General features: G+C 53.0%; 11 protein-coding genes across 11 annotated transcripts; 4 read left to right on the top strand and 7 right to left on the bottom strand.

Annotated features, from left to right (window-relative positions):
• Positions 1–126: 126 nt before the first annotated feature.
• On the top strand, positions 127–1434 carry PG985_009418 (uncharacterized protein; the record flags this gene model as incomplete). Its single annotated transcript, XM_066829186.1, has 1 exon — positions 127–1434. The coding sequence occupies one exon, from the start codon at positions 127–129 to the stop codon at positions 1432–1434; it is 1308 nt and encodes a 435-aa protein (XP_066684098.1).
• Positions 1435–2165: 731 nt separating this feature from the next.
• PG985_009417 (uncharacterized protein) lies at positions 2166–3401 on the top strand (the record flags this gene model as incomplete). Its single annotated transcript, XM_066829185.1, has 2 exons — positions 2166–2327; positions 2520–3401. 2 exons carry the CDS (start codon positions 2166–2168, stop codon positions 3399–3401), a joined length of 1044 nt encoding a protein of 347 aa, XP_066684097.1.
• Positions 3402–3892: 491 nt separating this feature from the next.
• Positions 3893–4516, bottom strand: PG985_009416 (uncharacterized protein; the record flags this gene model as incomplete). Its single annotated transcript, XM_066829184.1, has 1 exon — positions 3893–4516. The coding sequence occupies one exon, from the start codon at positions 4514–4516 to the stop codon at positions 3893–3895; it is 624 nt and encodes a 207-aa protein (XP_066684096.1).
• Positions 4517–5236: 720 nt separating this feature from the next.
• PG985_009415 (uncharacterized protein) lies at positions 5237–6370 on the bottom strand (the record flags this gene model as incomplete). Its single annotated transcript, XM_066829183.1, has 2 exons — positions 5237–6019; positions 6092–6370. 2 exons carry the CDS (start codon positions 6368–6370, stop codon positions 5237–5239), a joined length of 1062 nt encoding a protein of 353 aa, XP_066684095.1.
• Positions 6371–6775: 405 nt separating this feature from the next.
• Positions 6776–7735, bottom strand: PG985_009414 (kinase-like protein; the record flags this gene model as incomplete). Its single annotated transcript, XM_066829182.1, has 1 exon — positions 6776–7735. One exon carries the CDS (start codon positions 7733–7735, stop codon positions 6776–6778), a length of 960 nt encoding a protein of 319 aa, XP_066684094.1.
• Positions 7736–8517: 782 nt separating this feature from the next.
• PG985_009413 (uncharacterized protein) lies at positions 8518–9887 on the bottom strand (the record flags this gene model as incomplete). Its single annotated transcript, XM_066829181.1, has 6 exons — positions 8518–8613; positions 8671–8928; positions 9047–9117; positions 9185–9458; positions 9606–9698; positions 9780–9887. The coding sequence occupies 6 exons, from the start codon at positions 9885–9887 to the stop codon at positions 8518–8520; spliced, it is 900 nt and encodes a 299-aa protein (XP_066684093.1).
• A 1221-nt stretch (positions 9888–11108) lies between these two features.
• PG985_009412 (uncharacterized protein) lies at positions 11109–12314 on the bottom strand (the record flags this gene model as incomplete). Its single annotated transcript, XM_066829180.1, has 1 exon — positions 11109–12314. The coding sequence occupies one exon, from the start codon at positions 12312–12314 to the stop codon at positions 11109–11111; it is 1206 nt and encodes a 401-aa protein (XP_066684092.1).
• Positions 12315–13221: 907 nt separating this feature from the next.
• PG985_009411 (uncharacterized protein) lies at positions 13222–14340 on the bottom strand (the record flags this gene model as incomplete). Its single annotated transcript, XM_066829179.1, has 4 exons — positions 13222–13296; positions 13363–13596; positions 13707–13917; positions 14105–14340. 4 exons carry the CDS (start codon positions 14338–14340, stop codon positions 13222–13224), a joined length of 756 nt encoding a protein of 251 aa, XP_066684091.1.
• A 655-nt stretch (positions 14341–14995) lies between these two features.
• PG985_009410 (uncharacterized protein) lies at positions 14996–15325 on the bottom strand (the record flags this gene model as incomplete). Its single annotated transcript, XM_066829178.1, has 2 exons — positions 14996–15186; positions 15256–15325. The coding sequence occupies 2 exons, from the start codon at positions 15323–15325 to the stop codon at positions 14996–14998; spliced, it is 261 nt and encodes an 86-aa protein (XP_066684090.1).
• Positions 15326–15631: 306 nt separating this feature from the next.
• Positions 15632–18887, top strand: PG985_009409 (endoplasmic reticulum-resident kdel protein; the record flags this gene model as incomplete). Its single annotated transcript, XM_066829177.1, has 7 exons — positions 15632–15674; positions 15825–15916; positions 16078–16371; positions 17185–17272; positions 17373–17758; positions 17909–18711; positions 18845–18887. The coding sequence occupies 7 exons, from the start codon at positions 15632–15634 to the stop codon at positions 18885–18887; spliced, it is 1749 nt and encodes a 582-aa protein (XP_066684089.1).
• A 1201-nt stretch (positions 18888–20088) lies between these two features.
• Positions 20089–21287, top strand: PG985_009408 (uncharacterized protein; the record flags this gene model as incomplete). The annotated part of the gene is made up of 3 exons (XM_066829176.1): positions 20089–20258; positions 20421–20840; positions 20903–21287. The coding sequence occupies 3 exons, from the start codon at positions 20089–20091 to the stop codon at positions 21285–21287; spliced, it is 975 nt and encodes a 324-aa protein (XP_066684088.1).
• Positions 21288–21391: the final 104 nt, after the last annotated feature.

The following is a 21391-nucleotide window of genomic DNA, read 5'->3' as shown; positions in this document are numbered from 1 at the left end:
CAAGTTCCTACGAATCTGCCTATAAAAACTTGCAGTTCTCCCACTCTACTCGGCGACAAACCCATTCCTTCTCATCAACCACACATACCACATCAAGTCAACTTACCGTCAGCAAAATAACTCACGATGTCGCAATTCCCTCTTATGCCTCTTCCCGTGGAGATAAGAGCCGAGATACTAACGGACGCGATTTACGGTTTCTCGCCTTGGGACTTTGCCGACCGGCCGACTGTGAATGCCTTGATGCAGACCTGCAAAGCCATCTCGGACGAACTCTTTCCTATCCTCTTTGAACCGAATGGATATATCTACGACATCGACATTGCCATCCTTCGCAGTGGACATGCATCCACTTCCTGGCTGAAGATTAAATCGCGCGTTTCTGCACGTCTTACTCGTCCCAGCGTCTGGCCCGACTCCGCATCATGCACTTTCTTCGTTCGAGATTTGGAGGATCAAAAGCTCAAAAGCTTGGCTCGGCGTGCCCGAATGGTTGGAGAATTTAGTGTTAGCATTGAAATACCACAGCTTGCAGCCAAGGGACGCAGCAAGTCGGAAGACCTGGCTGTGATCTGGTCCAAGGTCCGTGACATCGCCACACTGATCGCGCTGTTTCGATCAGTGCGGACTGTCAGTTTCTACTTCACCGAGGACCGCGCTACAAAGCTGGATATCAACCGGGCTTTCAACTGCCCTGTCAAGGTCAACCAAGAGACTTTCAAGAGCAGTCTGCATACCCTTATTGTGGGGGCATTGGCTGACCCGTTCATCAAGAACGGTCCCTTCTCCAGACAAAGAGAGTCCACGACCCCGCGTCTTCATTTCCGTTGCCTTGAACACTTGTTGCGACCTCACCATTGGCGTCACTCATGCCTGCAATGGATGGAAGATCCTGAACACAGTTTTCACACTGGAAAACCCTGTCACGAAGCCTCTCGCATAACCAAGACAGCGAGACAAGGGGTCTGCACGCCTCAGAGTCTGCCCGAGCGACTCCTCAAGAACATGAAGACCAAGGAAAGCATTGTCGCCCTCACCGACGACGAGCTCATTGAGTTACGACACGAGATGCGAACCCTGAGCATCGCGGTCGACGCACTCATCGACACCTGCCGCGGCAGAGCCGCCAACATGTTGCGTCTCCGCCGCTTCGCCACTTGGGACAGCCCGGAGACCAACGGCATGTCGCTCGCCGCCCAGCACAACCTCCTGCGCGGCGTCGGGCCACAGGACCGCACCATCAGCAACCGTGAGACGCTGATGAAGATCATGAAGCCGGCAGAATGCGACATCTCCGGATACCCCGTCGACACCTGGTACAACAAGTACCCGCAGGGGATCGAGCCGCTCGATCTCCTGGCGAAGCGGCACCGCGAGTGCTTTGAGGAGGAGCCCGAGTTTGAGGTGCAGGAAATCACCCACACGAAGGAGTAAGCAAGGGTAAACATACCGGCTGGCGATCGGGATTCTCCTTCACCCGTATATTCGGGGATACATGTACACTAGGATAAGTTATTTGAGGGAGCCTGCTGTTGTGAAGCCATGAGCAGGGCAACTCGAATACAATGACCGCAATGCATGCTTTTGAGGTCTAAGGTTGGGTCACTAGGAGACATGGGAAGTTCACTGCGTTCTTTCGTCACCCATATACATAGCCATGAAAACAGACAAATAAGCACAGCTCTCGTGTTCCATGCGCTCGATTTCATTGATAATGATGGGACAACAAGTATGTACGTGTGTTCCGTATTAAACCTTGGCCTCTGATTCCAGTTTGTCATTTTACATGCTGGGAAAGAACCTTGGCTGAGCACGGCCATCATGGTTGAAAACACATTGAGGTGGGCTGCCCAGAAGCGAATCATCGTAGATCAGGGATCTAGAACTTGACTGCGTGAGTCTGCGCACAAAGAACACCTTCTGGTCTCAGCGTGAAATGAGCCTCTTTGTTCTGGTTTAGGTTCCCTCTTTGTCCCGATGTTGACATATCACCGGTTTTCGGGGACCGCCTTTGTCTTATTCAGGGGCCCATTCTTCCGGCTTGCTCTTTCTGGCCAAGAAAAGGCCTAGAAACCCGGGCAAAGCTCATTGCGCTGATTTCTCTTGCTCATTTCCAAAACTGCTAACAAGCGACTTTTGAGATCGGTCGTCAGCTGTTTGTCGCCATGTTGGGGTGCGATGTGACCTGCATCCCGGAGCCCACGCTCCACCAATTCGACACCGGTGGTGCACCGTTGGAGATCGATTTCATCAACAAGCTCGGTGAAGGAGTACATTCCTATGTGTGGAAAGCTCGTATCAATGGCAACATTTACGCGTTAAAGTTGGTGAGTGGTCTACATAGCTCCGTGACTAAGCAAAATCCCCAGATAGGCAGCAGCAGTTTGTCCTCTGACAGGACTCGTGGCTGAGTTGAGGTTTTACTTCTCCCTCTCAACGTCCGCGACAATCGGAAGATTTCCATCGTTTTTGTGCTTCTAATTCCCAGTGCGCGACGGCTGACTGGGTATAATCCGCAGTTCACGGACGAACAGGACCGGGGACACCCCTCTTTTAGGGAGATGTTCGGATCAGATGATGCCCGGTGGCCTTACATTCACGCATTCCCCAACGAGTATCGTGCTTTTGCGCGGCTGAAGGAGTTTGGCCAGGAGCACCTTGCGGTCGCATGCTACGGCTGGATCGAGCTGGATCAAAGCCATTACGACTTCATGGACCGCCACATAAGCAAGCAAGCTTGGTTCAGAGGGAGGAAGCGATACGCCATTGTCAAGGAGCTGCTCGATTTCGACTACCCAAGATGTTGCCACGAGGATATCAGACGAGTCTTTGTGAGCCCCAAGATGGTGAAGGAGACGTTTCAAGGGTTGAGAACCATGCACAGGCTTGGTATCTTCGTCGGTGACATCAAGGAAGACAATATCTCTGGGGGCAAGTATGTCGACTTCAGCCGCTCCTGGACAGCACCTCATCCCTACACCGCTGACCCAGGGAAATTTTCAAGCGAAGGCCCGCCCTTTCGGGATGCTGACAACTTGGAAGTAATGGTGCATGGCGAGGATGGCTGGAATGAACTGTTTCCGGCCGAAAAGATATTGGACCGCTTGCTCCCAAGTTTGGAGCATCTAGGGAAGTTGAGGTCAAACAAAGGTCTCTCAGAGGGTGAAATTCTAGAGAAATGCTTTGATTCATGGCCTGGACACCCAGAGAATTTCACTTATGATAGAGCAAAAAAGCTGTTTCGTTGGGGGAAATTCCCAGGTCGCAAAGCTAAACACTTGAAGACCACAAAGCATCTAGAGCGATGGAACTGCGAACCTTGCGAAAAGAGGCGCGAAATGCAGCGCGCTAGAAGACAACTATCCCGTTCGCCCAAAAGTTCTTGCAGTACTGAGAGCTAAGACGGAAAATATATATTAAGTAGTGTAATTAGTTAAAAGCGCGAAATTGTCCTGCCCTTCTCCCGAGCCAATCATAAGTCTCCTCCGCTATACCCGTATTTTCTTTTCTACAAGACCATCAGACAGCTTCCCTTGGTCCTTTCTCTTCTTCACGCGGCCACCAGAGGTCTTGGCTCTACTCTGTGCCTTCTCGACACGGCCTTGTGAAACCTGATCCCAATGCCTGGGAGCCGGCTCCCTTAGGCCGTTGACGCGACGGACTATTCTCTGCACCACATTTTTTGTGCTCTTGAAGATGTCGACAACTTTCCCTGCGGGAATACTGTCAGGCAGAGTTTCCCGGACAATCTCAGACAGATGGTGGATATAGTATGTGTGGGCATTCTTGGTATAACTATACCACGTGTCAAGAGATACCATCTCGCTTAGTGGAACAACCTCGCGGTGTTGCGGGTTCTGCGCCATCATCATTTGCGCCCATATTGCCTTGCTCAAGGTGGCTGGTCCTGTTCCAGATCTTCTACCCTGTACGGGAAATAGTCGTACTCGACCCCGAGGACTGTGTCGAAGGTGTTTTCGCCTTTCTCCACCAGATGAAACCTGAAGACTATGACGTGCTGAGACGTAATCAGGAATACGTATCGGCATTTGGACAGCCACGCGTAAGAGGCACATTGCCTGAGGACCTTGATCATGGTTTGGCTTCCACGGACCGGCTTTCCCGACTTTTCCCTCATCTTATCTAAGATGGCTGGGTTCACGTTCGGCCTTTTTGTCTCTCCAGCCAAGTCGGTACCTTCCGGATCTACGCCGTCAGGGTAGACCATAGCCCAGTCTGGCAAGAAGTGCCTGTCATCATCATCCTCCTCATTCCGGTATGTGAACTGAGACGTGCGCATAAGCCTGTATTGCTTTCGAGATGTACCTAGTCGATCCTGTAGGTTTGTTATTGTCTTGTTGATACAATACAGGGCGTTCTTTTCCAGCCATGGCCTGAGTCGATCCTCGAAGTCGGCTTCGTTGGTGACATCGTCGTTTGCTCTCTGAGCGGACCGGAGATCCTCTGCATCGTCGTCGACTAGGTCTGCCGCCTGATTGAGCAAATCCTCGTACATTCCGTCCAGGTTTGTATTGGTAAACCCATCGAGCCTATCGATATGGTCTGTGGAAACCAAGACCCAGTTATTATTGTCTGACACGCTACGTGAAGTGCGAGCAAACTGCAGCTTAGGGTTGCGTAATGCTAGCAGTTCGGATATCTTGTACTCTACACCTATGACGACCCGTTTTGCGGCTGAAAGATACGAAGTTTGTGGCTGTAGTGTTGTCATCGTGTCTGGAACTATCTCCGGGTCTCGGTGCTTAGGCTTTTGGAGTTCGATCAACTGTTGCTTGTTATTTTCGAATAGTTGTTTCTGTCAGTGATGTAGATATGTGACTCCAATGATACAAGGCTGGCAGCAAACGTTATATAGCCCTGTGTCTACACGATAACATGGCGATGTAGAACAATGTACTTTGTTCTGCCCAGTATAATGGTGCGGTCTGTCGAGGTCTAGACTTCCGTATCCATGTGCCATGGCACAGTACCAAATCTGTCGACTCACAAGGGAAGATCCCCGAATAGTTTTCCCTTTGTAGGCGGGGATAAAGAGTCATCTAGCAAGTCGCTATATTGGCAGATCACATAATGAGTTATTGTGGCTGAAAGGGGGAGTGGTAATCCAATCCCGCTCTAGCCCTTCCCCCCTCCCTTTGGTATCTGAAGGTGCCACGCCCGAGCAAATAGATGTATATGAATCGCTGAAGAGAAGACCATACATTGGTAATTGCAACTATCTGCCAACCTCCCCTACCCGATGGGCAATTCTTTGAATAAGTTCTTCGTCCCTTGCTTTGGAGATGTCGATGATCTTCGGCCCATTACCTGGAATCGAATCCCGGATGATCTCGGAAAGGTGATGGATGTAGTACGTGCGCCCCTCTGCGGCGGTAGTATACGCGTACCAGGTATTCAAAGGCAGCATCCTCCTGCGCGGGACGATGTCGCGGTGCCGGGGATGCTGCGCCATCAACGTCAGGGCCCATACCGTCTTGCACAACGAGAGTTCCTGCTCGCCGTGGCGGCTGTACGGAAAGTAGGCGTACTCGACGCCCAAGACGGTGCTGCTCGTGGGGTCCTCCTCGCCCCCTCCCTCGACCAGGTGGAAGCGAAGGACGGTGACGTACTCGACGGTCACCAGGAACATGTACCGGCACCCGGTCTGCCAGGCGTAGGTGCCGCACTGCCGGAGGCACCAATTAGCCGCCACGATTTCCGCGGGCGGCTCTTCCCACTCGTCCTCGTCGGCCGGGTTGATGAAGACGACGTCCGTCGGGTCGAAATTCCGCGGGGCCTTCAGCTGGCCCGCCAGGTCGACGCCTTCCGGTCTCCACTCGCCGGGGAAAGCGACGAGCCAGTTCGCGTGCATAGGTTTCTTTTGCCCGGGAATCTGGCCGATCGGTATCGGGCGGCGGCGACCCCGATTCTGTGTCACGAGGCCGTAGGTCTTCGGAGGGGTGCCCAGCCGGTCCTGGAGACGCGCTATCGTCTTGTTGATGCAAACGATGGCGTTGGCCTTTATTCAGGGGTTAAGAGCGCGGTCGAATTGGTATTTATGTCCGACTCGTTCCCCACCGTACTGCGCGACCTCGAGCTTGAGATCCTCTCGAGGAGTCAGGGTCACCCCCTGCTCCAGGAGGTCCTCGAACATCAAGCCCAAGTTGGCATTGGTGAACCCCTCGAGCTTCGTAATGTCATTAGCCGATATTTGGACCCAGTCGTCACTCTTAGACGGTTTCGTTTTGAGTGCTGTATACCGAAACTCAGGATTTACCAGTCCAAGCAACTCGGAAATTGTGTAGTCCGGAAAGTTGCTGTTTTCCTCTTCCAGCCCATCTTGGGAAAGGTCTGACGCTGAGGTGGCCATTGCATTAGTCGTATGGTGTCTGTCTCACTAGTTGCTTTCTACTACACTTTAAAGAGATTGGTTCGTTTATTTATATTTCAGCATCCGGTGGAAATGCAAGGTTTCAGGCCCATGACACCCTCAGTCCCAACACTCTTTGTGGTTTGAAATAAAGAATCCTTTATCTAGTTGAAGTCCTGGTGTTCTGCGAAGCCTCTTTAAATGGACCTATCCCCTCCTTTTGAGAATGTCAAAGGAGCTCCCCCTCAATCTGCCAGCTGACGGAATACCGGCGAGGGATTCTTACGGTATACCCAGGTAGCAGTTCTCAAACCTGTAAGAGCATATATATGTCGCTGACAGGAAAATGTGCGTTGATTATAATATCACCGGCTACCTTTTTATCAGCTTAAAAATCACGTATCGTCAGGAGCTTTTAACACTAGTACGAGCTGTGTTATCTACACTTCGACATTGCGCGCCAGCTATAGATTTACAGAAAGCAGCAACATTCTCAGGTTGTTCGTAGAAGTCGTCATAGGCCCAAGGGCTCAGGCGCTGCCAAATGTCCCGCTCAGCCTCGAGCTCCTCAGGGTACTTGTCAATGCCCGGGCAGGCCTCGACGGCCTCAAATAATTTCTGGTACACGGGACGGTCGGCGAACCGCATCTTGGTGTACTCCCAGTACTCCGGGTACCAGCCGGCAAATTCCCAGTCGATGATGCCCGCGATCCGCCCGTTGTGGTATTGGATGTTGGTGGGATTGAGATCAGCATGGGTGAACTTCACGCGGTAGGTGCCGGATCTACCGTGGACTTTTTTGACCACGGGATTATACATCCATGTGTCTAGCGGCCCACCCAGGCGCAGGTACGAATGAAAGTCGTCCACAGTATGGAAAGGTGCGAAGCGGACATGGCCAACTCGGTGGTCCAATAACGACCCCCCATTTACCGACCCGATAAACCCCTTCTCGGGCGGCTCAAGGTTTCGCAGTTGGTGCAGATAGCCCGAGAGCTCATCGCCAAACGCCCGGACTTGTTCGGGACTCATGTTGGTGTAGTCGGTGCCATCGCCTGGGAGCGCTTCCATGACAATGTCGACAGCGCCATCGGGCCGCTCGTATACCTCGTAGACCTTGGGGATAGGTATCGACGTATTGGCGCGGACGAATTCCATTGCGTCGGCCTCATTTCTGGTAGTGTTCAGCTTGATGACCTTCCCGAAAGGTAGGCGGACGACGTTGCCCAACCCCCCGCGATTCCTGCCAGGGTAGAGATACTGGCTGGCCCAAATGCGCAAGCGGAGGGATACGGGCAACGTGTCTGATTGCATCACTACGTGCCGGGGCGTGATGTCAGCTTTTAGATAGGACGAGGTTGCCATTGTTTTGAGATGCTGGCCTACAGAGGAAGCGTCGAGTCTGACCAACAAGCGTGTGGGCAAATCAGTTTGTACGCGCCAAACGCCCTCCCTCGCTATGGCGTTTTGGCGCTCTGTAGTGGGTGGCCGGCAACACCCCGCCACTAGGCCAACTCCCCAATCTCGCTAAATCAGCCGCGCAAGTCGCCCAACTCGAGCTCACCATGCAAGCCAAGCAGTGCCCATCAATACCTCAAAGAAGTCGCGGCTAATCAGACGCATTTGTGAATTCAAAACCGGACATGAGGGGCAAATGTATACCTCACGCAGCCAACAAGACATCCAACGTTAGTCACCATGACAATGTGCCAATACTCCATCTAGAAGACAGAAACGATGACAGTTAATTCTGCCCCATCCATGTAAATACTTAGACAAAACGAACAGCGTCATCTCTCCATACCCACCCCGCAAAGCCCCCCGATACCTCTCAATCTTCTCCCGCCCTTCCTGCATCCGAAATGAAACGAGACCAACCCCGCGGAGATAATCCACCGCGGCCCGGCCCTCGCGGTCCACTCACCGCAGCGCCGGCAGATCCACATAGCCCTCAGTAACTAGCCGTCGGCCAAGAACATATTTAGGTAAGCAGTGTCGTCTTATTGTCAGGGGTATCTAAGACTATGTATATATCCCTTGCGCCATTAGTAGCCCAGCGAAATTTCTTTCACTGCTCATCTGGTCTCTTGGTTCATTGTGTGATTGGCCCACCTTGCACCTCCAGAGTTCTTTAGTTCTGTCATTATTCATCCCCCTAAGAAATCATAGTCCTCCTCCGTCCAAAGGAGTTCCCCTCTCAAGCGAGGAAAGATGGGCAGAAGGTTGCTGCCGAGGAGCCAGAACTATATATTCATTCAGTGAACTGCAGGCAAATACAAAGGGGTGAAAGATCCACTTACGCCATACCAGCAATAGGAGTAATAATCGTCCTTCTCGTCGTAACTAGCGAGGAAACCGGTCATGTATGAAACACCCAAGGTAACATAAGCTATAGTAGCAAGTACCGGCGGTTGCCACAGTAAGACCAGTCCCACGGTCCAGGCCGCCGAGATGGCGGCCAGAGACCAGCGAGCCACGGGCTGGGAGAGTAACAGGGGTATGGACGTCCGGCCTCGTGCCTGATCAGCGGAACGATCACGGAAATCCTGAGCATGGCCCTGCATTTTAGATCAGATGTCGTGATTTAGGTATGGCCGGGGCATTATTGGGACGAAACTGAACGGAATTCGAAGGATCTCAAGGAGGCTGGGAGGAAAGGGGGAGGTAGCCGCTCACCGTAGTCGCGAACAAGCCAAAAGCAATCAATACCGCAACAGCCCTGAGCCCCTGTAAATCTTTACCGCCGTCTAACAGACAATTGTCAGCACCATAGCAATCAGGAAAAGGGACGCTTTTCATGGGGTGATTTCTTACCGAGGATGGCGGTCGTGCCCCAGCAGTAGCAGCCAATGCCCACAGCCCCGACCAGGTTCCGGGGCACCGCCAACTCGGACAGGCCGCCCTCGTTGTACGACATGATGGCGATGGAGTAGACCAGCGTGCAAGCGAGCGTGTTTGCCTGGAAGGCAGCCACCCACATGAGCAGGAAGGAGACTCGGTGGAGGAGGGTGGCTTGCCCCACGGTGATCCTGCCCGAGGGCAAGGGCCGGTACGGCTTGGCCATCCTGTCCTCTTCGATACCGCCCAGCTGAGAGCTTGGGTTAACAGATTTGTTTCGTCACTTGGTTCGATGAAAGGAGAATGGTACGACGAACCTGATTTCTCACCTGATCATCGCCACGTTAGCCAGTGAAATTCCCTCAACATGGTAGGTCTTAAATGTTCCTAGACGTACCTGGAAGGGGAGAAGATGCAGTTGAACCCATAGCAAAGCGAAAAGGGTGCGTTGCCAGCTGCAAGGCCCGGCAATGCCGAGGGCTATGGCCATCTACTCTTCTGATCAGCAAGCATATTCTTGTTCGGTAATATCGGGTCTAGCTAAACAAATAATAATAGAACTTGGACGTACGGCAGGCAAGGTGACGGCCGGGATGTCGGATACCGCGAAGAGGTAATAGGTCTTGAAGATGCTGAAGGGGATAGCCCCCAGATTCAAAGCACGGCGGGTCATGTTCATCGCGGCGCGAGTGTACTGCAGATTGGTGCTGGTGGTTGAGAAAATGTGGTGAGGTAAATGGACAATGGAGGTGTGTTAGACAGACTTGGTTTGCAATGGCCAGGAATTCAGGACAGTGTTCTATTTGAGTGACGAAGGACCTCTCTAAATTCAGTGTCGTTTATGTAAGTTGGTCACAAAACTGTGCTCGTTTGCCCTGTACGGACACAATATCGACCAACTGCATTATCACACGTGATAGGACCGCTTCCTTCAGAGCGTGACCAACACAACCGGACCTGCCGTAACTAGAATAACCGTAGACCGGATATGGTCTAATTACCCGTCATGGTTGGGAGGAACTGAGTTTCTTCGTGAAGATCACGTAAGGGTTACCATTAAAGATATGGCCAAGTCGGGAAGAAGTACTTTGCTGGGGCGACCTGAAGGCAACGTAATCTTAGTCGTACAAGGGCTAAGTCGCGTAAGGAAACTGTCACACACCGTCCGTATAGCAAGTCAAGGCATGTTTTTCCAGTTCCTGTATTCTTATGGCCGTAATCACGCATATCTGGTCTCTACTAGATGCATCACAAAGGTAAGGCAGACGATGCGCGGGGTTTCCGTTAATAGTTGCACCACTGTAAGTAACCCTTGAGCCAACACAGCCAGGACACGGGGGAATCTGACGCTGGCAGAATCCATTGTGGTATTATGGTTTCGGTGAGCTGCTTCTGGGTTACTAAGAGAGACACGGACTGTTCACAACTTCGACCCCCATTACCAAGGGCCTTGTCACATGAATGGAGTAACAGTAGCGGGCACAGCAATAGCATAACTACATGAATGGAATATCAGTAGCGGCCAAAGCAATATCATACCATATGAACGGAATGACGGTAGCGGGCACAGTAACAGCATAAGCAAATAAACGGAATAGCAGTAGCGGGATTAACAATATCATCAACAATAAACGGAATAACAGAAGCGGGAACAGCAATAGCATAATCACATGGACGGAATAACAGCAGCGGGCACATCAACGGCATAATCACACGAGGTACACAGGCTTCACGAGTTTATCCCAAATCATCTCAATTGGAGTGACTATAGTGCAAATGTCTGACCCCGGAATCACCCCCAAATCCTTGTCCCCGAACGATTATTCCATGTGATCGTGTGATTATTCCAGTTGTTGCAAATAACTCCCCCATTCATCCGTAACTTCCAGCCCCAGTGCTCTCATCTTCTTGACCGTCCGGCCGAATGTAGCTCATCGTCCCAACCATACTGAAGCGATCGGTAATCGCACTTGACCACCCGATGACGGAGGCCCGAACCGGAGCTCTCCTGCAAGATCTTCTCCTTGGTCTGCAAATAGGGCCGGTCCTCGCTCGCGTCCTCCCGCAGGGGCGGCACCGTGTAGTCGACGCCCTGGCCCCGCTCGGCCCGCACCCACAGCGGCTTGCGCCAGACGAAGTCGACGTGGGGCAGCGGGTGTCGGTTGCGGCAGTACGGGCTGTGGAGCGAGTGGTGGGCGTGGATGGTTCCGGGCGCAGTGAGGTCGGGGTAGGGCAGCTCGCTATTCTGCTCCAGGCGGACCGAGGGAAGCGTCTGCGGTCCGTCGCGGTGCTGCAAGGCCTGCAGGAACTGGTCGGGCATCAGGTTCAGGCGGTGATCCGCCAGGAAGTATCGTCGCGCGAAGTCGTAGCAGTCGGGCTGGTTGAGGTACGCGCTCATGTCGAGCAGGTGCGATCGCTGGAAGGAGACGGCCAGACGTCGCCAGCCGTTGCTGCGCGTGATCAGGAGCTCTGCGGCCAGGCGTTCGAAGTATAGGCATCCCAGATTCGCGTGGACTACGAGCTCCTCCAGGCGCATGCCTTCTAAGACTCGTAAGAACTCGTGGATAAGGACTTCCGCTTGAGGTCTGGCTGGGGTTCGGACTGCTACCATCGATCCCATAAGGCCGGAAACTGTGATGTAGCGGAGACTGCTGAGTGGGCCGGGGAAGGTGAGTAGCTTGCGTATCATGGTCTCAGGGGAACCCAAACGAAGCTCGGTATACTCCATCCATAAGGGGCCGATCTCTCCTCGCATGCGTCGGCAGCAGGCGAGCAAGGCAAGGGGGTGGTGGCCGTCTTCATACGTAGGACGACTTGAGAACTCTACGGGAGTGGAAGAGAAGAAGTAACGAAAGATCTCGTCGCGGATCTCTTGGGGGATCCGGTATAAGATGCTTCCAGACTGGGGATCAGGGGCGTTGTTGGAGTCATCGACATGACTTGCCGTGTCTGTGTCATCCTGCTGTTGCTCTTTGGCGCGAATATTCTTGATGACTCCCTTGATAGCTTCGATCTTGAACACCTTGGATGACGTCTGTTTGATGCTGGTATAGGTTTTCTGTGCGACGCGCTTCAGTCGCGCCTTCAGGCTCGTGTCGTCAGTCATCTTGCCTGGGGAATATGGGGGCGACGCGAAAAAGTTGAGATTGCTTCGACGAGATGGATGGATTGCGATCCAGCAGAGAAACAGAGGGATGCTAGATGTGAGTAAATACAGGAGTGATGAGGATGGGTCATTACAATCCCTCACCAGTCGTTCGCGTGTGAACGAACCGTGAAAGCTGAACAATCGATGGCCGGTCTCTTCGCGCCAATAACAGTTTAGCGCGAGAAGCTCTCTTGACTGAAGTGAATCAAAGAAGGAACGAACAGTTCGGTACTTGGAATACAACTTCACTGTAAATACCAAGCCTGATGATCTCCAGGAGCTCTTCGCGCCAACAACAGTTCAGCGCCAGGGAGCTCTCTTGCCCGGACTGAATCGAAGAAGGAACGAACAGCTCGGTACTTGAGATACTTGAGATACAACTGCGCTGTAAATACCAAACCTGATCATCGCCAGAAACGCCCGTCAAGAGGCGAAAGGGCTGGATCTCTTCACCACGCGAACTAATTGTATAAGTATAACATACACTGGGATAAACACTTCCCAAAGTATTAGAGGTCAGTTAACACTGGGATCAACAGTTATCCCAGCTTTGTCCCGCTTTCGGCATGTATTGGACGTCCTTCGAGCGCTGACTTGGTGTGGAAATATTTCCAGATAGGTTGGGGCGAACAAGAAGAGAAGGGACTCTAACGTGAGCGTACCTGAGGGCAGCGACAGCAGCAGGCTAGATCACAGTGGCGTAGCCAGCTATCCCTTCCACTAGCCGTCCAGTCTCACCCTCAATGCGCCCGTAAACTACATCTCAAGTACGCCCTCCATTGGTACTGCAGGTCAGCGCTTGATTTTATCCAACCTACTCTGCTACAGTTCTCATAAGACACATACACGATCGCCACTAAAACGATTACAAACCCAACCTCACCAAGTCGTCGTCCACGAGAAGCTCCTTTTCTCCCTGCCTCAGCATCGCCGCCGCCACCTCCGCCACGATTCTCATAAGACACACACAGAATCACCACCAAAACAATTACGAACCCAACCTCACCAAGTCGTCGTTCTCCAGAGGCTCCTTTTCGAACCCCTTAACCACCTGCCTCAGCATCGCCGCCGCCACCTCCGAGTTCTTGACGCTGCCCGCCAGGCCCGTCACCTTCAGACCCGCCGACATCAGTGTATCCTTCCAGGTCCCGCTCGTGATCAGGCCGGGCTTCGCGACGCAAGCCTCGATCGCCCCCGGATGCTTTTTCGCGAAGTCGAGAACCATGACCTCTCCTTGCCCCTACACGCGACGGCAACAAGAACATGTGTCAGCCTGAAGAGCTACCGCCGTGACCTCCCAGACACAAGGGGTTTGTCGGTTGGTTAGAGAAAGGGAGAAAGAAAGCTTACCCTCATCTGGGTGTACTCTGGCATAAACCACCCGGGCTTCTGGTTCGGGTCCCGGTTCGTGGCCGTCCCGCTCATGTACATGAAGCGAAACGGCTTTGCGGGCCTGGCCTCGTACATGGCCTGCAGGCCGGCCATGGTGAAGTCTTGGCAGATGCGCTTCACTTCAGCAAACTCCATCGACTTGGATTTGCTGGGCGTGACAGCGACCGTCCTGCAATTGTCCCAAACTCATGATTAGCTACTACATAGCCAGATGCCCCATTCATCTTGAATGGCACTTCTTGCGATTCATGTCGGTATGCTGTTAAAGGGGTGGCAGCCACCAGTAGCGATGATGTGGGGCTGAAGAAGCTGGCTGGGGTTCGGGACGGGGCGCGGTGTGGAGACCAAGAACTCACCAGATGCAGGCGCCGGCGCCGGCAAACTCCTTTTTGACGTCGTCCGGGTATTGGCCATAGTCCTGGACAATGACGCTCTTGAGCTTGCCGGACGCCGCCGCGTTGTCGGGCCCCTCCTCGACCCGCACCGGCTTCCGGGCGACGGCGACGATGGAGGTGATCTCGGGCATGCGCAGCGCCTGGCGCAGGACCTCGCTGCCGACGAAGCCGGTGGCCCCTGTGATGATGAGCCGCATTCTTTCTCTCTGTATCCTTGGATGATGGTATCCCGGGTTGTTAATGCGGCATTCGTCTCTATGGAGAGTTGATGTTAATAAGGTCTTTATTGAAAGAAAAGGAAAACAAACAGATCAACACGGAACGTCGGATTAAGGTACAACGTTCGACAGGCAAGTATATGAGTGAACGGGGTTTGCGGGGTGTATTAGTGCTTAACACCGGCAGGCAAGGGACGACTAGCTCGCTGAGTTGGGCCGTAGCCTATGTCTTTGGTCTGGCCGACAACCCGATGGATGAAATGAACGCATGAAAGACATGCACCTCATTTACCTTTGTTCATATAGCCGCCTTATAAAACCATGTTCTATATACTCAACAGAGCCACATACCGATCTTGCACGCTGGAGGAACCGTTGTCATGTTTGCATTATTTGTTATCATTGCCATGTCTATTATAAGTGGTGCGCTGGCTAGCTGGCCGGCCGTCCACAGCACCGCCGTTTCAGACCAGAACGAGCATGAACCGCCCAGCACAGCGCAGCATGTCCACGTCAACAAATCGCCGCCCGCTAATATCAAGAATTGGCCATATCATTCATTCATTAAACGTGATGATCTTCTCCCTCCCTTCCACTTCCAAGTAAAAGAAAGAGTCTAATCCCCATTCGATCATTATGTCATGGTGTTGCCGTTCGTCTCGTTGTTACGCTCCTCGCTGACGGGCACGTCCTTGAGGCCCTTCTCGCCGGGGATGTTGGTGGCATTGCCGCCGCCGACGATGCCCGAGTCGGATGCGACGGGGGCCTCGCCCGGGGCGGGGGCCTCCTTGTGGGCGGGGGCGTTGTCGGCTCCGAGGCCCTTGGCTATAGAAACATCTCATATTAGTAAAGTTCCTAATTTTGTTGGTCCCTTCTTTTTTGCTCGGGACTTACCTTCAGCTTGCTGCTTGAGGAAGGTGTCGCTGGCGGCGTTGTTGGAGCCGGGTGTCTTGGAGGGAGCCATTGTGTTTCGTTTGGTCCTGACGAAAGGTGTGTGGACTTGGTGGTAATTGGACGCGAAGCGTAATATTGTATCTTGCTTCAGAGAAGAGTGTCGGAGTAGATTGAAGATTGAAGTGCAGATTGTAGAAAGTATCAACTCGGCAAGGCAGTTGCTACTTATTGTGTCGACAGAACAGCTTGTTATCCTTTACGTCACTCAGGCAAGGGGAGCTGCTGTAGATCTTTGACATCACTGTTCTGCGGGCGTTGCGACTCCAGTGGGGCGTGCACGGTAACGCCCAGAGTGCTCTTGCAGATGGTAGCAAGCATGGATCTCGATACCTATTCCCACTTCGTTCAGATCCGATTAGGTATGTATGAGATAATAACTATTCCAATCTATTGATATTCATAATATCTTAATATATTATATACCTCGAGATTTCATGAAAGTCACATTATCTTAGGTTGGCATCACTCCATCCAGTATCCTGGAGGACTTACAGTAACCGTGTTGCCAGTCCCAGTCAGGGGGCCTATCCTGGGTCGCGCCCAGTTGGATACGAGCGCCAGTGACCGCCAAAATGCTCAATCACAGTCCCTCAAGTTTGAAGTAAAGAACCCGATCCATCCATTTGCATATTTACCTGCACCATATCATGTTGGCTGTCTGGATTGCAGCAGGCTCCAACATGCAACACACAGATGCTGCATGTTGCAACCCGTCAACCGTGACGGCCCCCAGCTGTTAGTGACGCTTGCAGCAGTTTGCAGCTTACCATTCCATCCATCACCCATTCACGGTCGCGAACCGATGCTGCTTTTATGGGCGTGGATGTAGGTGGCATGCCTATATCTTCTCCAATTGCTACATCAGCCGCGGTCGCACCCCGCCTACGAGACTGGGCGCGCTTTGTTTCTATGCCTAGAATAACAGGCCAGCGCGCTTCAAAGTCGCCTCCACTTTCTGAAGCCATTGCAGATAGGAGGTTCGCTGGCCGCGCGCCTGCCACAACGGCTGAGCGAATAGCCACCACATATTTGGACAGCCGGATCCTGCAAGGTAAGGTATGTGCCGTATGTTCCGAGAGGTAGTACAGAGCCGGGCTCTGCATCGATGATCAAACGTCAGCCTCAGCTGGGTGCTGAGTGCTGATCGTAGCCGAGATGACCCAGGCTGAGCAGCATTCAAACCACAACCAACCGTTACAGAGTGGGAGATATGGTTGTATTGGTGTGCGCGGAGGTAAATGGCGATCATTCCCAGTACTTGACATTGGCCAAAGCATGCATAGGTGCTGAACCACATATGTATGGCTATCAAAGAGCACCACGACTACATATAAGAGAAGTATAAGTAGGCATTGCTAGAAGAACATCGTTCGCCAGAATCGCTGACGGCATTAGCGCTTACCAGGGGGGTCGGATTATTTGGGGCGCCACCCCATTCTATATGTATACAAGCAGCAATTGGCCTCTACCAATCCGTTTTCGAGTTCGGCGACGTCAGCGCCAACCGCATTGCTCGCTGGAAGAATCCTGGTTGGAGGCTTTGCAGGCTGAGGGAACCCAAAACGGATCCATCCCCCAAACGAGGCATGCAGTTACGCACCTTCAATCTAAGGACCTCTGTGATGCCACCCACCATGGCCGCCGCAGTGCCAAGGGAGCCGTGCTGTAGGGGGGCCAGGCTTCCCTTTAATAGCTCTGAAGTCCCCTTCGCACGAGAGCCCGGGTCTGCAATACGATTTAGTTTCCGAATAGCCTGGTCGAAACCCTTTCGCTCCAGCATGTCCTTTTCCCAGTGACACGGAACAGACATGTGTACAGCGACCAAATGTTACCGATTCCTGGACTCCCTAGATTAAGACGATTCTGTAGCCTTGGTATCCCACGCCGACGCTCCTCTCAAGCCCATGCCTTCTTCGTGCTCGTCGTCTGTGCCTTGTTGCTCTCCATAAGCTGGGACGTGAGTCCCTTTCCCTCGGTCCCATGGGGCTTGCTGGAGCCTTGCGCCGGGCGAGAACACGCGGACTGCTTTCACGCACTATACCCACGCCGCTTACCAGCTATATCTCGTCGCCAAAGCCGTGAGGAGGGGAAGCAGGACGTAATCGAACCGGTCTTCGCTCCAAAGCTGAAGCAAGTCATCAAGCCCGACGGCGCGCCCGGGAATAACTTCGGAAGACCTCTCTTCATTGCCTTGGGGAGGCGATTCTGGATCCAAGTGTCACGGTTCCTTGACCAAATCGGACTGACCTGGCGATGGAGGTATTCCAGAGATGCACATGATCTCAGTCTCTCCCGGCACCAGTGCAGGAAGGCGTTTCCCGGGCTGTTTGACGAGCTCCTCCGTGCAAAGCAGCAGTACGAGAGATACCATACCAGCTTGGACGATCTTAAAGCCATCGATATCCAAGAGGGCCGTGTGAGGGTTGCCGTGTTCGATGGAGAGGTAGGTCAACCCGCCTGATTCTGATCTCAGCTACCAGCCTGGCTTTGAGAAAGACAAGAGCTGACAAGTTCATTCTGTTTGAAGCTGCATATTGTAGAATCAAACTTAATAGCGGAAGACTCCCGTGTAGCTGCGGATGCCACACTCCAGTCAATCCAACAGTCCATCATCAATGACCCCAAAAATGACATCCCTAATATCGAATTCGTACTCGACGTGCGCGGCCAAGTCGCAGATGTTACCAAGCCCGTATGGGTTCTGGATAGGAGGGAACAGGACGATAAGGTCTGGCTGGCGCCGTTCATTGGATCCTTGGAAACTTCCAATTCGAACTCTTCGCGGCAGGACACGAAGCGGGACGGTAACCAGGGAAGCGTTACATTCAAGCCGCTGGGGCAAATAGCTGCCGAGATCGATGGGCAGGAGTCAATAAGACGGCGTACCAGGACAAAGGAAACCAGCGACACAGACGATTGGGGGTCATTCCATTTGACGAGTGATCGTCGACCCAGCATGTCCGCGCCCGATGTTTGCCGCCATCAGGTGCTCGTCCACGCTGATTCCCCGTCCACGTTCAACAGCCTCGACTCACTTCTCTGCACATCCGTCAACGTGATGCAGAGTCCCAAGTGGATCCATCTATACCACAGTCTGATGTACTCGAAGCCTATTGAAGATTCCCGGGACTCGTTGCCGGGATTCCAGAACGTGATGTTGGTCGATTATACCGGGCCAGACTTGGAGAAAGGCACGCTAGACTTCCTTCGAAATACCGAAGTCGCCAAGACGATAGCCTCCAATGCTGTCGAGACGTTCCGCCACCGTTACCTTACTGAGGCCGCGACGGCTTGCTACTGGAGGGAGTTGATCCAAACGTACAGTGAGGTCAGCTACTCGCCTGAGGTCTATGGCGAGAATGACCCGCGGAGGGGAGAACCCCTGGAAACGTTTCTGTAAGTTGCCATCCTTGGTAGAGGGGCTTGCCTTTAAGGCTTTTCCGGAACCCGTCAATTAACATGATGCCAGAAATACCAAATAAATAAATAATCACCAACTTATCGAGCAATTGTATGAAAACCGTGCTAGGGCCGGGCGCTTGAGTTTCTTCCGAGACTTCACGGGTCTGTGAGGGCTACAAAGCAAACAGGCAGACCCCCACCTCACTGCTTGCGGTCGGCAACAGAGATTTGATGTCGAAACTAAAAGCAAAAGTGGTATCCATGTTCTCACATGATTGTTTTTGCGCCCTTAAATCTTTGGATTCCCAAAGACGCATGCATATGCAAGGGACCGGCGCTGGTTGAGACGTCGGTCAGATCATAGTTCTGGGCTTTTGGCATGTGAAATAAGCGTTTGGCGTGGTAGCTTCCGTCATCGCTGCTAGCAGATTGGATTGCGAAAAAAAACCAAGTTCGCTATGAGCAAATGAACTTTTGGAGTAGACCCTCGAAGAGAAGGAACGGCCTTCTATAATTAGCCACCGAATTAATGGTAGATGGGAAAATTCAATTGAAAGACGGAATTGATATATCACGCTCAACATGGGCAACCGCAAACCTCTTATCTCGACCTTTGAACTCAATCTTATCGGCGACTTGCAGCTTCACTCTACTTCGCCAATCACGATCGACGCAACTACGGCAACGTGGTGGATTCCTCGAAGCTGACTCGCGCTAAGGGCAGGTTAGCTGCGACGTAGTGAGGTAATTGGTGGATCTTCCCAAAGGTCGGGCTGTCTCGGAGTTAAGACGACACTCGCGAAGAAACCAAGGCTTTGGGTGAGTTTGCTGGTTGGCATTACGGCTGCGCTTGAAGATCTTTCGGGACGCAAAAAGGGGCAAAGGCTCGTAGATGTTCTAGAGTGACAAATACTTCATGGCCCATGACTCTGCAGCGGTGCCAACTTAGCTAAGAATTTATCACCGGCGGTGTCTGCTTGCAGGAGAAAGCGGACTGGGTGAATTGACTTTAAGAATCTTGATTCGGCTGGCCGGAATTGGCGGCCCATGGTTGGTGGATGGGCAGGCAAGTGGAGCGTCCCCAGCCGCTTGGACAGTTAGCAGGAGAGTTTTCCGTGTTAGCCCGAGGGAAAAATTGTGTCGGATGTACCTTTGCCTTGCTCCAGCCAGCCGACAGATAATTTATCTGAAAGGGCCACCACACACACCGGCTGCCAGTCTGATCTTCAATTTCTTCCATCATCCTCCCTAAAAGCCTCACTGCCCATCTGCCTGCGCTTCCTTTGAACGAACTCCTCCAGCAGTCGTTCAGTCTCTCACTCCACTCAATCTCTTAATTTTTATTCTTTTTCCTGTTCGCAGCACATCACAATGGCCTCTTCCGCTCCCTCCACCGGCTCGGTCAAGCTCGATGCCGTCGTCGAGAAGGCCAAGGCCAACGCTCCCGGCGAGATGACCGGCCTCCAGCTCTACTCCAGATTCGCCCTGGCCGGCGCTGTCTGCTGTTCCGTCACCCACGGTGGTCTCACCCCCGTTGATGTGTATGTTGCACCTCGTTCTCTGTAATTGGCGCAGATCCTGGCCGAGAAGTGATCACGGTCGCGGCGCTTGCAATTCACCCACCGTGAAAAGCAATTGGCCACGGATCCAATTGCGCGCAACCTCAATTCTTAACAAAGGCTGACATTGACCCCTCCCGACAGCGTCAAGACCCGTATCCAGCTCGACCCCGCCACCTACAACCGTGGTATGATCGGTGGTTTCCGCCAGGTCATCGCCAAGGAGGGTGCCGGTGCTCTGCTCACCGGTGCCGGTCCCACCTTCGCCGGTTACTTCCTCCAGGGTGCCTTCAAGTTCGGAGGTTACGAGTTCTTCAAGCAGCAGTCGATCAACACCATCGGCTACGAGGCTGCCTCTAACAACCGCACTCTGGTCTACCTCGCCTCCGCTGGTGCCGCCGAGTTCTTCGCTGATATCGCCCTCTGCCCTCTTGAGGCTACCCGTATCCGTCTCGTGTCTGAGCCCACCTACGCCAACGGCCTCATTGGTGGTTTCTCCAAGATGCTGAAGAACGAGGGTATCGGTGCTTTCTACGCCGGTTTCGGCCCCATTCTGTTCAAGCAGTAAGTTCTCTTCACACTCGGGATATCAATCAAAACCGCACAGCTAATACAATGCCCCTCAGGATCCCCTACACCATGGCCAAGTTCGTTGCCTTCGAGAAGGTCTCCGAGTTTGTCTTCAGCATCTGGCCCAAGAAGTCCCTGTCCGACAGCATGCAGACTGTTGCCAACCTGGGCTCTGGTCTGATTGCCGGTTTCGCCGCTGCCATCATCTCTCAGCCCGCCGACACCATGCTGTCCAAGATCAACAAGTCCAAGGGTGCCCCCGGTGAGAGCACCACCAGCCGTCTGGTCAAGATCGCCAAGGAGCTCGGCCTCAAGGGCTCTTTCAGCGGTATCGGTGCCCGTCTTGCCATGGTCGGTACCATCACTGCTGGTCAGTTCGCCATCTACGGTGACCTGAAGAAGGCTCTCGGTGCCACTGGCGGTGTTGAGATCGCCAAATAAGCGACCAATTCCGCAGATGGGTGCAGAAGGTGATTTACGATCCTGGAGGAGGACTTAATGACAAGGAAAAGGTGGACTCCGGCGAAAGGGCCGGGGTCAAGGGC

The sequence above is a fragment of the Apiospora marii genome (assembly GCF_038362585.1).
Source record: "Apiospora marii strain CBS 49790 chromosome Unknown utg000005l_segment0_segment0, whole genome shotgun sequence".
NCBI lineage: Eukaryota > Fungi > Ascomycota > Sordariomycetes > Amphisphaeriales > Apiosporaceae > Apiospora > Apiospora marii.
This window is presented reverse-complemented; position numbering and strand designations above follow the sequence as displayed.